Here is a 13,746-nt window from a genome sequence, read left to right on the forward strand (position 1 = left end):
GTGAACCGCGGCGGAGGTGGGTGGGCATCTGCGCAAGTGTGTGTAACGTTAGCCTATTTGTGTCAAGGGAAACTCAAAATTTCAGAGCCCCCTCACTGAAATGTCCATCAACCCCAAAGCACCAGCAAAAGAACATCTCTGGCACCGCCACTGGTTAAAAGAAATGTCAATAAACCAGAGCACGTTTTCCTCCAATCCCCGAATGCTATGTGGAGTAGACAGACTCTCCTCGTGCGCACTTTGGAGGAGGGTCTGGCAAAGCGAAACTAGTTTGCCAACAACTTAAACAAACCCAGGCCTGCAGTGTTTCCCACCTTCAGCCATCACCCATACGTGCAGTTAACCATTATTGTACAGAAGTTGACAAACTAAAATAATAATCTGCTCGTCTCTAGCCTGGTTTCTGAATATGAATTATTGTCACAAGAAACCCAACTCCTCCTCTGCTCAGCAGCACCATCACTTCATCATTACATCCTAAATGTTCGAGGAGGGGCTGAGGTTTTAATCCATGCTTGCTGCATTACAGAACAACAATAAACTGTGTGTTCCCTGCTAGAATTGCACAGACTTAAATGAAAATCAAAATCAATCATTAAAACGAAATAGCTTTGCACAAATTTCAGGCCATTGTTTTCGTAATTACAGGTTTTAATTTGATTTAATGTGAAATCTCTAGCTGCGTGCCCCTCGCCACAATGGAGTAATCCATCCACCCACCAGCTCATTCAAGGCTCTGACAGAAAGCAGTGGTTCCCGGCCAACCAGCCTGTGGAGAATCGATTGGCTCTGGCTGGGGAGAGAAAGATCACACACGCCCACACACACACACACACACACACACACACACACACACACACACACACACACACACACACACACACACACAAATAGGAAAACAGTCATGTTATTAAGGTATTGAGTCAAAAATACAGACACACTCACAGGGAAATGCTTCCAGCAAAACAGCACATCAGATCATTGCAGCTTCGGCCACTTGAGCAGATAACTGACAAGTAAAACCCCCAACGATCTGCCACACGTGTTCAATGACCTTCCACCTTCATTCCATCTATCTCTTTTCATGCAGAAGGATGGAAATTAATCATTTTTCATGATTCAGTAATTCAAATTGTATTTCTACACAAAAAGAAACAAGCTATGATTCAATTCTTTAGTGTAAGTGGCAGTACTTTCTGCTGGTTCCATCGACCGGTGCCTGAGGAGCTTAGCTTCCTGTCAGCCTTTAGCTCCTACAACTGATCCTGATGTGAGGATGATGGAAACCAATTTTTTAAAGACCCTAAAAATGTATTTTCTCAATCACCTTCTTGCTATGAGCAATTGGGTGCTGCATGGACACAATTTATTCTCCCAAACGTGTTGCACTACCCTCTATTTCCATCACAATTAGTTTTTAGTGCTGTAATATTGAGACAAGACTCGTTTTGTAAAAGTTTAGAGCCTTCCATGTTGTTATTCTGCATTGCTGAAAAAACTGCCAAAATGATATTCGACTCGGCGTCTTCTCGAATGATGTAATGCACAAAACTGAAATAATAAAGGTCTTAGTGTAAAATATTTTGACACAGGGTCTCAAGATGACATTATAAAGCAGGACCCACTTTAAGGCCCTTATCAGCCGATATTGTGCTTTTGTGCTGCACATTCCCAAACTTATCTTTTAATAAAAATGCCACAAATCAGTTGACACACAGTTCTGGAGCCCCTGTTTTACTCAGCCTTAATTAATATAGGGCCAGAGGATTTCAAAGTCTGAAACTGTGGACCCCCCCCTCAGATAAAACAGCCTTATCATCCCGCCTCTGAGTTTTGGAACTACACTTTTGGGGCTTTTGGGGATGTAAACAGGAAGTATAATGTTACTATGGAGGCCGAGAATTAGCTGTGGGCTACAACTTGAGCCCCAGTTTGTTTTTAGACTCAGTGTTTGTTCACATTTTGGCAGATGGCACCATTATAAAGTATGCCGAATTAGCTGTTAGCAATTCCTGCTTGCAATGTGGATGTACAGAAAACTTTCACTTTCACTTTTACTTTCAAACTTAAGAAAGTTCTGGAGTGCCTTTTTTCTGTGATATGGTGTTTTTCTATGGAGAATTTATACAGCTTTTAATTTATTGATCTGTGTCAGCTTGCCATTTGTTATTCCATATTAATTGCCCAACTCCTCAGACGGCATTTAAGTTGGTGTTATCAGAATCACTAACAGGAACACAGCTGTGCTGTCTCATCAGCCCTGCCGAGGGAAAAGAAGGAAAGCGAGCTGGGACCTTAACAAATCAGCTGCAAATGACAAGACTGATTTGATTTTATTCATTTTGACATGGGAGAGGAACATATTTTCAGGCTGAAAATGGGAAAGGGTACATTAATTCATTAGCATGAAATATAACTTGGGGTGGAATTTGGAGTTGTTATCATTGCTCTGGGGAGAGGCAGGGCTTGTAGCTCAGATGAAAAATCCCAGCCAAGGTTGAGCAAATTGTGTACAAGCAAACCCTGACTGACACACAGGATAGATGGTTGTTGTAGCTGGCAGTTTGCCAAGAAAGTCATGCCCCACAGTCCTCTAGTCCCACTGCTTTTATATATAGAAGACCATATGTCCAGAGCAAATGGAAAAAGAGAAGACCAGTGCCTGTAACAGTAGTAAGACGTGCAACAAAAAGGTCTGAGATATATATATATACACAGTATATATATGGGTCTGACAGTTTATTATCTGAATGCCTGCTTTATATTGCATTTAGTTTTATTACATGCCTAAAATGCATTGACTGTGTCATTGATTTTGATGGCTTTTGTAATATTTGTCAACCAAGATACAGTGTCTTCTTAATTGTAAATGGAACAGAAAAGAGAGTCTACAGCCATGCTAGCGGCTCTGTGAGGCTACACTTGAACTAAATGCTCACATCAGCATGCATGCTTGTTGTGCTCATCTTAAATCTGACTTTAAGACGTGCTTATACAAGGATGATTTTCTTTCTGACATCACAACTAGTTTGGAAGCCAATTGTGGTCCAATATAAAATTACTCACATATAAGAAAAATGTGATGTGGAAACTTGAAACCCCCCGTACACATAGAGGATGGACTTTAAATGACGAATGGGAATCTTGAATCCAGCCGTTTAACTTCTAAAATTATTTTTTTTGCACATTTAAGGTTTTTGAGGGAGCAAGAGTTGATGGAATTTTCTTAATTTTTTTAAGGTAATAGTTTTTTTTTTGTGGAAATCCCTATCATGAACAAATTATGATGCTAAGCAGAGTATTTCATATATCTTAAAACATGTCTGGAGAGGATTCTTGAATCTTAGTTAAATTACCAAAACCCAAAAAGATCACTATGAGATTGTGATGGTGGAGGGAGCTGCGCCAGTGAAATGAACTGAGTGTCAGGTTGTATCGGTCACACTTTACACCTGAGTGAATATGATTGGAACTTACTGGTCAGTGAATGAGGAAGTGATTCTGAAGGATGAATGAAACAGCTGATGACATGAATCAGATTTTTACTGCCGGTGTAGTTCTTACATCAGACTTAAGTTTACCAGAACACTTCTTGTTTCTTAAGCAGAAACTGTTATCTTACACACACACACACACACACACACACACACACACACACACACACACACACACACACACACACACACACACACACAACAATGCACTCTTATGCCGTAAAAGGCTTAAACTATTTTTATGACTTAAGCTTAATGTTCTGAGCATCAGCGGTCACCCGGAGTACAGCCACTTCCTCAATGACTGCACACAGCTCTTTTGCAACGAGCACATACACACATACACAAAACATTTATACACCAGTTTGTGCATTCATCTTGGTGTTTTATGATAATTCTTACTGCTTTTCTACCACATTTCAGATGGACATTTTGTTCTTTTTACTCCTTATTTAGTTACTGTAGTCACCAGTTACTTTGCAGATAATTCTTTTCCATACACTGCGAGCAATTTAAGCTACTTGATAGTGGGCCATAGCTGCAATATGCCCCACTACCTTCACTGGCTAGTCACTAAGTTTGTCTGTCTGTTGTTCGGTGCTGAGCAGAAAGTGTACAGTGGGTTTATCAGAGCTTTTTTTCTGCTGAAAACAGCTGCCTGCGGCTGCTGGAAACCAAAACAAAGAGCTAGAAGACGTGAAACCAATAGTACGTGAATAGCATACTATTTCGGGTGAAATATGGCAGTATGCAAACACTGCTATAAACGCTGCCATAAATATCCCACAATGCAATATGGTAGTGACGACAATGTTCACAACAGACAGCACAACGGACAGCGACCAAGGCAGCTCAGTAACTTCATACATTTACATTTCTACATATTGAAAATCAATGATTTTGATATCTTTGACCATTGGACTAGTTGGCATGGTTTAGAGAAAAGAGGCTCTCAGGAAGTGACATGGTGATTACAGCTCAGGGTGTCAGAAAAGATACATACTACGGTTTATTCACACAATAGCATTTTCAAATATAGTATACTGTACATGTTGAGTATGTAATGTATGCAATTTTGGACGCAGCCTATGTCTGTGTGCCATGTAAATGAATGTTTCTGGTGATTGTTCTGTGTACCTGCACAGAACTGCAAATGGAAATTAGCTAATAGCTAAATCTGGCATAAAACATCTCTCAATTTGAGATAAATGTTTTTGTGTGTCCTTGTTTTAAAAATACAAAAAATAATTCTCTGTGGGTTTGTCACTACGAGTTGCCACATTTGTTTCAAAAACAAATATTCATCATGTTGTATTCCAGTGTTGTATTTTGAACTTGGTTGCTGGGACGACCATTTTGTTTACATATGGTGCTGACTTCAGTAGATTTTGATCACTGATAACTTTTTTGTTTACCAAAATTTGTTTCCTGCAGGATAGTCACAGATATCCCCAATAATGGACACATCAAAAAAGAGTAAGTTGAAATTTAACATTTAACAAAGGGGTTCTGTTTTCTCGTGAGTATGTGCCATCATTTTTCATTGCTATTCAGATGACACAGTTCAACCTTTTAGAGATGAATAATAATTACACTGCTGAACACTGTAACTGTTTTCAGGATCTAAAAATCTGGATGGCACACAGTTTCTTACATTAGTGACATGTTTAAGCATTTAATTCATGGACTCATCAAACTTATCTTCAACCCTATCTTCTTTTAAAATTGTAATATCCCAATTGTTTTGTGTATGCTTTTTTTATTTGCTGCCTAATCCTGATTCTTTCATTTTTGTGGTTGAACCTTTTCTTTTACATTAAAAAGTGCTTAGAAATGTTATCATATGAGCAATATCTTATTATTGTGTTTGTGCTGTCATTTTGCAGTCGCTCCATCAACAAAAAAATATGTGCTATGCAAGATGCCAGCAGACTGGACTACTCTGCCTGTGTTTTCTGATGTTAGTCGACAACATGACTGTATTGCAGTTTATACAAAGAGAAGGCGAGACAACAGCCTCGCATATGAAGGCTACATTTGTCCAACTGCTCCTGAAACGCTGTCTATGTCAGCAGTGCAGCTACCGCCAAGGCCGGAGAGCTTTGGAAAGAAGTATGAACGACTGCTAGAGAAGATCAGAGCTGAGGAGGCTAAGGCTAAAGCTCAAGAAAAAATCATTTCAGAAGAGGAAAGGAACAGCGTGGCAGATTCTGCAGCGAACAGTGAAGCAGGGCAAGGTATTGTCAAAGCAGAGCCAAACCCCATGCCGGGTAGTGAAGATACAGCTAATGAATCAAAACGGCAGATAAAAGCAGAGGCCACCTGTGAAACTAAAAACAAATCAGAGCATCTAAATCTGTCTCTGCAGAGGACGGAGTCCAACACCGATTATCCACTTCCACTAGAAATCCTCGACAGAAGAGAGAGTCTACTCCCAGTACCCCCTGAAAGAGGGACAGAAGAGTTTTTTCTTTGTCTTGAACCTTGGGAGGACACCGTGGACATGGAGTTCTTGAACCGTTTGTATTTGTGAATAAATATTTTGAGCAGCAATTTAATTTTGCTTTTCTGACTGACTGACATTTTATCTTGGAAAAGATCTTCACATTGAACAACTAGAGTTCTCATTATTTACCTACTGAAAGAAAATGAAGACATTATAAGGTTTGGACCTGTAAGTGGACCTCTTTAAATTGTAATTGAATACCCCTGTTTTGAACTTATAGAAAATAGTTTTTTAATACACATCGCACAAACTTCCAAATCTCACATAACCAATACCTTTTATGCTGCTGCGTCACTACTGCACAAACACGGAGCAGGCTTGTTTTCCTTTCCTCCATCCTGCACTTTTTTCGGTGCCTTTTAATGGGTATCGATTTCCTTCGCACAGGTTTGATTGATTTTGGTTGTCCTTACAATCTGGGGGCCAGAGATTAAAGTCCTGACCCTCTCACACAGCGAGAACACACACAACTGATTCATTTGTGATGCCAAACCATGAATGTAATCAGCCTAAAGGTCATATGGCGAGTCCCGAGGACCAATAATTCATGCGGGGGCAAAGATCTGGGTGCTGTGTTTCTGGTTTTAATCTCTAATAGTTTGTTACAACTCATCATTTTCTTTTCCTTTCTGCTGTGGTTTAAATTTTATTTAAATTTTATTTATTTATTTATATAGAGCCTTTCGCACAAAATTGGAATACAAGGTGCTAAACAATACAGCAATACAATGAAAATACAACAATACAAGGAAAATACATTGGATTAGGATTAAGAGAATGCTAAGAATGCTGAACTGAGATTCTTGTGCCTCTCTTTTTTATCTGCTGTTGTTTTCTGTCACTCTGACACACACACACACACACACACACACACACACACACAGACGCACACGCACACGCACACGCACACGCACACGCACACACACACACACATTCATTGGCAACAATTATTTCCTGCACCAAGTCCTGATATTTTTCTGTGTACACCGACTTTGTTCCTACAACGTCCATCAATTGCTGAATCAAGCCTCTCTAATTGCCTAACTCCAATATTACAGTACACACAGTACGTTTCCACAGCCATGCCATAATCCCTGCAGGAAAAAATATCAAGCAATTACATATGCTGCAAACAAACCTATTTTAGTTTTTTTTTTAATAAATGAGTTTATAATCCATCAGAGGAATACAAAGGTCATTTCACAAGACAGATAGAAAACAAGGCAAAAAATAGGCCTCTGACTCTTTACTTATTTCCCCAGCTGTCAAGTCTCAGACACTAAATCCATCTCTATGCTAGCCAGAGCTAGCCAGAAGATTGGAATGGATGGCTGCATACTTTTCAGATGCCTGGCCCCTGCAGAGTTTCACTGATGAAGTGCATTGACATTGCAGTCACAGTGCTGAATTACCACTCGTGTGTTTATGTGGTGCATGTTAAAAGTGCCATATGCCTACTGGGGAATTTAACTAGGCTAAAGTAAAAAGAGTTAGGGAGATGATTAAAAGGATAGGATAGGTGTGTGCTAAATGCTAACATCAGCATGCTAATATTTAACAATGCCAACATGCTGATGTTTAGCAGTGTCACTACCCGATGTGAGTCGAGTGCAGATGTGAGTTGCGCTGGCGACACTTTGCCACAAGTAGCCTACAAGAACCTGCTAACGAGAGACTTCTGTAATGTCAATACAATAAAAATGGACCTACATAACGAAGTTCGTTCACTGCTGGCTACAAGTTAGCAATCAAACACAACAAAGGCTGTCACTTGAATGGCGTTTTGAGCTAACGTTAGCAATCAAAAAATCATAGATAGCTAAAACGTTTTTGGAATGATTTCCATCTTCTGTTATTGTTTGCAAGGAGAAAAGTTTATTATTTTATGGATTTCACAAATTTCAGTATGACACGTTATGCCGTAAACCGTTTAAATCTGAGCATGCGCAACTCACATCTCGTCTCACATCAAGTAGTGACAGCAGCTCTAACGGTTACCATGGTCACCATCTTAGATTAGTTTGCTAGCATGCTAACAGTTGCTAAATAGCACTAAACCCAACAGCTGAGGCTGCATCATCGTCAGTTTTGCAGGTAGGCTATTTGGTTACAAACAAAAGTATTCGACAAGTTTTTGGACAAAATGTAGGGGGAGCCCCAAAGTGATTACAATTCATAGGGGGAAATGAAGTGTTTTATTATTAGAACATCACCTAAAAAGCTCAACAGAAACTGATCTCCAAGTAAAACACAATATCCTCCTGGTTTTATACAAACCCAATACAACAATCAGTAGCCTCACGGCATCTATAACAGTTTTGTGCGGCAGCCAAGACACTCATACTCAAACTGCAGTACAGCAGTTGAATCACTGTACAACAAATGCAAAATCAATGCGACTATTATCGCCATCACACCCCCAACCGGCCCCATCAGACACCGCCTACCAAGAGTCTGGGTCTGCCGAGGTTTCTTCCTAAAGGGAGTTTTTCCTTGCCACTGTCGCAATAGCCACTGCTAATGCTTGCTCTTGAGGGAATCACTATAATTGTTGGGGCTTTGTAAATTATAGAGTGTGGTCTAGACCTAATCTATCTGTAAAGATAACTCTGTTATGATTTGATACTATAAATAAAATTAAGAAAAAAAAAAAAAAAAAAAAAAAGGGACAGGCAAAATTATATTTGACCCATCCTACTTTGTTCACTATCTGTTTGAACATCTGTCCTCTGAGATCCTGCTGCATAGAGAACTCTGAACTCCTCTTTTGCATTGTGACACATTCAACTTTTCATTGTCCAGGAATATAGTGACTATTATTTACAGTCTACTGCTGACACTGTGTACTAAGCGATGTGGTGATGTATGCACTACTGTAAAGTGAAGTGAACTCCACCTTCTCCAGGTCATGAAGATCATCATCGGACACCTCCATCCACCTTCTATAGTTCCCCACCCGGATCACTGTCTTTCATTCAACTTCTCCCTTTGCCTGAATCCCTACAGAACCTCCTCTTCATTCTTTACCACCAACGCTGCCACGTTAGACGGACTCTGTGTGTTGTCATGTTATACTAGGAAAACAGAGCTTTAAAAATCACCCCGAACTGTTCATTCTCAAAAGGGCTACCCTCATCAAACAGCAGCTGTCTCACTGACAGTGAGCAGCTTTTTCCGCTAGCTGCACATGTTTGGTCCAGATAGGACCCCCCCTGCTGACAACTGAGCCCACTCCGAGAGGCTTGTCATCCTCGACAGCTCCTCTCACAGAGATGTCGCTGTAGGATATATTAGCATGGCGTCTCCATGCCCCTCTGTTTGTTTATTTTTATTTTTATTGGTGACTCATTCACTGTTGAATGATGTTAGTGATGTTTGACGCTATTTTTTAAAGCCTTGAGTGGCACACTTGCTATGGAGAGCCTTAACGCTGTGATGCACGATGAATATTGTGTAGCATGCACATGCGTCATGCGTTATGTGTCATGGGTATTATAATGCATGGGTAACACACTTTGCTTATCTGATTGGAGGTGTAACATACATAACCATCATCTCTGCTCTCTTTCCAAACTGTGGAGAAAGAGCTGTCAGCAGGAATGGTTATGTTTTCCACCTAGATCATGACAGTCGCTCCACTAATTCACTGGGGGGTTATGACACCATTGTTTCTTCTCTTGTTAGAGGTTAACTGTTTAACATTTATAATATCTAACTGGGTGTTACACATTCTGGTTGGACCCAGATCCAGCTGAATGAGCTGTTATCCCTAAAAAATGTCAGCTCATGGGAAAGAAAGAAAGGTTGATACAGAGTGCTGAATTTTTAACCAAACATGGACTTCTAAGTATTTATTTACTGAAGTCAAACCGTGTGCTTAGTTTGCGGAGAACAGATCGCTGTGTTAAAGGATTATAATTTGAATCGCCACTACAATACTAAACACACAGAGAAGTACAACAACTTGACTGATGCAGAGCGGGCACGGACATCTGAAGCTTTGCAACAAGGCATCCAGGGACGCAGCAGTCAAGACCAGCTTTGTGATGTCCAACAAAATCACCAAAAACAGTAAGCCATTTTCTGAAGGGGAGTTTATTAAAGAGTTTTTAGGTGGACTCTGCTGCACTAATATGCCCAGAGAAAATAGAGACGTTTGAGATATAAATTGAGTGTAGCCTATTGGTCCGGCCCTCCACAACAGTCCCTGTTTCTCATTAATTAATTAATTGCCCACCCCTGCCGTAGGACAACGTATGTAGGAGACTGACTAAATCATACATCTAATTAGCTCATACGGGCTACTTAGGTGTGTAGAAGCTAGCTGCTAGTCTGGGCTGTGAACATTAGGGTCTAACCCATTTATGGAGTCAAAACACACAATTTGGCCTTGATTTGCATCATAACTGTTGTTTATGTTTGTGAAGAAAAGAAGGATGGCCCTCAGAACTAACAATGTATGGTATTTCACTTTCAATTGATTGTCTGAAAATGTTTTATGGGATGGTCTGAACTAAAATTGCACATTATACCTTTCTAAGGGTCTTAGATGTAATGTGTAACATGTGTTATGTTGTTATTACATGTGTATACATTTGTATATATGTTTATACATTTGTATAGATTTTCCTTTAATTAAAAAAAAAAGTTTTGGATTTATGGCCCCTTGTCCTATTTTCACAACATGGGAGAGATCCCCCCTGCCGCCTTTTTTTTTTATGTAACTAAGTAACTTTTACTTAAAGTACATTTTAAATGAACTACTTATTACTTTTACTTGAGTAATTGCATAGATAGGTCATTTTACTTGTACTTGAGTAATATTTCATCAAAGTATTGGTACTTTTACTTGAGTATAATATTTCAGTACTTTTTCCACCTCTGCTTATTCACTTTTTGGCAGCGAGTTATGTAAGAAAATCAACACCACTCATGTCTGTATGCTGGTTAGCTTAGTTTAGCATTAAAGTGCTCATATTATGGCTTTTTCCCTTTCCATTTTTGTGTTATATATATATTTTTGTGCACGTTATAGGTTTACAAAATGAAAAAGCCACACCATCTTACCATCTTCCAGAGAAAACACAAACTGTTCACAAACTGCTCCAAACAGCTCTATTGTAGTCCAGACTTTACTTCTGTGACAAACGTGCGTCAATTTGTAACACATTATAATGCTCACCTAGCTGCTAGCGTGGCACGCCGTCATTCTCTGCAGCTGACTAGCTAGCAGTGCTTACCTAGCTACTGCACATGTGCGACTTCCAACAAAGATGGAACAGAAGTGAGATGCCTCACTCTGTAGCTAAAACAGAGAGCTCAACACACAGGGTGAAAAGAGGAGCTGCAGCAATGTACAGTACAACAAAAATATGGTGTTTTTTGAAAATTAAACTACATAAACCTATTCTGGTACAACCTCTAAATCAATCAATCAATCAATCAACATTTATTTATATAGCACTTTACAGTCACCAACAGGTATCCAGAGTGCTTCACATCAGAAACCAAGACTAAAACACACATCATATAACATATCATACAAAAAAGAATGACATATAGAAACAATAAAATCAGAAAAGGTTACATAGAAAATAGGAGAGGGAAATTGTCACAAGTATTAAAAGCCTTTGTAAACAGATAAGTTTTAAGTCTAGACTGAAAAGTGCTACATCTGTAGTTGTCCGAATTTCAGAGGGTAACTTGTTCCAGAGTCTCGGGGCAGCAACTGCAAAAGCCTGATCACCCCACCGTTTATACTTTGACCTTGGGACTTCTAAAACCAGCAGATTTGAGGACCGCAAGGACCGGTTGTGCTCACGCAGTGTTAAGATATCGGACAAATACTCCGGGGCCAGGCCTTAAAAACAAACAATAAAATCTTGAAATCGATTCTAAAACGCACAGGGAGCCAATGTAGGGTATAGAGAGCAGGAGTGATGTATTTTAACGTATTTGTTAAAAAGCTAGCAGCAGCATTCTGTACAAGTTGAAGTCGTGAGATAGTTGTCTGATTCAGACCAACATAAAGAGCATTACAGTAATCCAACCTTGAACTAATGAAGGCATGAATCGCCTTTTCTCTTCCCAAATTTTTGACAGCAGGCTTAAGGTATGAAGCCAGGGCTCCCAAACTCAAAGCTGGACCGTCTGGCACATCTGAAGTACTGAAGATGATACACTCAGTTTTAGCTTCATTCAAATGAAGAAAGTTTTGTGAAAGCCACAACTTAATATCATTAATATAGCTAAGCAGGGAGTCTAGTGCAACACTGTCATTCGGTTTCATAGGCAAATAAATTTGTAAATCATCTGCATAACAATGAAAAGACAGGTTGTGTTTTCTTATAATAGCCCCTAAAGGCAACATATGTTAGGAATATAATTATGAACCTGAAAATGAGCATAATACGAGCACTTTAAGACTGGAAGCAGGGGGAAACAGCTAGCATTAAGGACTCCAGAACCTATAAATGTTATGAATTTTAAAATATTGTTAGAGGTTTTTTTGTTTATTGATTTAAAAAAAAAATGTATTTACATCTTTATTTATACCATATTAATGTAAGAAGACAATTTGTGAGTGCCCTGTGAATGTAATGGAGTTCTGGTTGGTAGCCCTGTAAACATTTTTTCAAGCTATATAATATAAATATAAAGGCAATGTTCAAACATGACAAATATCCACGCCTCGTCTTAATATTGATTCAGTGCCAGCCAAGTGCTTGTCTACAGTGTGAATGAAGCTGTACACAAGTTGTAGAAGCCTGAGTTCTATATTTGACCTGTAAGTACCTTACTGAGCTTTTACCTTTTTACTTATCTGTAGTACTTATGTGCATGAATTATAGAGCGAGACAATCTCAATAAATAAAATATATTTATTATAATATATATTCTGGTAATGTTATAAAAATGTCCATGGATTATGCCTTCTGTCGTGGATGTCCCAAAATAAGTGTGTAAAACAATAATGCCTTTGGTCCTCCAGCTGCTTTAACATTTACCATTTTAGACAGCTACACATGGCTGTATTATGTCTCTGCGATTCTCGTAGTGAGTGGATATTTGATACAATAGAAAAGCCTCTTTCCTTTTGGGAGATGTCACTCTCTCCGGAACCGTTTTTATCATGCTGTAGAAATGGTTGTAGCAGCTTTGTCTGTGTTCTCAGTCAGACTGAATTTGCAGGTTTTAGTCTGAATAAGAAAATGGTCAAGTGTGAAGTGACTAAAAGGATGAACTGGTATTGGTACATGAGGGGGGATAGAAGGCATGTGTGTTTGGTTGTGAATTGGGGTGAAGTCAAACTACTGATACTTCCTGGATGTGAGGGCAGGAAAGTATAGGTAAATAAAAGCGATATGAGCAATTGAATGTATCTGTGCATATTACCCATCCGTTGAATGTACAATTATTTGGCCAAAATCACCTCACTGTAGAGCTGCGTTTTAATTTGTATGGCAGCGCTAATGAAGGGTTGGCAGTGCAAAAGCAATCAGCTGAAATATGAGATTTCTATGAAAAGGGAATTATTCTAAAGCGTATTATGTGTGAGTCACCACTCTGAGGCCACATTTGCAACTTGCTCCTTGTTATCTCCCCACTGTTAATTAAGATAGGTGAACTGAAGAGCCTGGGAACTGGATTTGTTTCTGAATTAAACATACAAATGTGAACTGGCTTGTAGTAAAGAGGTGTGTGTATGTGTGTATGTGTGTGTGTGTGTGTGTGTGTGTGTGTGTG

At 39.3% G+C, this 13,746-nt stretch overlaps 1 protein-coding gene across 2 annotated transcripts; it reads left to right on the forward strand.

Annotated features, from left to right (window-relative positions):
• The first annotated feature begins 4,863 nt into the window (after positions 1–4,863).
• Positions 4,864–6,052, forward strand: LOC114567382 (uncharacterized). Of its 2 annotated transcripts, XM_028596481.1 has the most exons (3): positions 4,864–4,970; positions 5,381–5,731; positions 5,863–6,052. In XM_028596481.1, the coding sequence occupies exons 1-3, from the start codon at positions 4,952–4,954 to the stop codon at positions 5,940–5,942; spliced, it is 450 nt and encodes a 149-aa protein (XP_028452282.1). In that variant the 5' UTR covers positions 4,864–4,951; the 3' UTR covers positions 5,943–6,052. The 2 variants fall into 2 exon arrangements, with proteins under 2 accessions (XP_028452282.1, XP_028452281.1); XM_028596480.1 differs by having other exon boundaries at positions 5,381–6,052.
• Positions 6,053–13,746: the final 7,694 nt, after the last annotated feature.

The sequence above is a fragment of the Perca flavescens genome, chromosome 13, assembly GCF_004354835.1.
Source record: "Perca flavescens isolate YP-PL-M2 chromosome 13, PFLA_1.0, whole genome shotgun sequence".
NCBI lineage: Eukaryota > Metazoa > Chordata > Actinopteri > Perciformes > Percidae > Perca > Perca flavescens.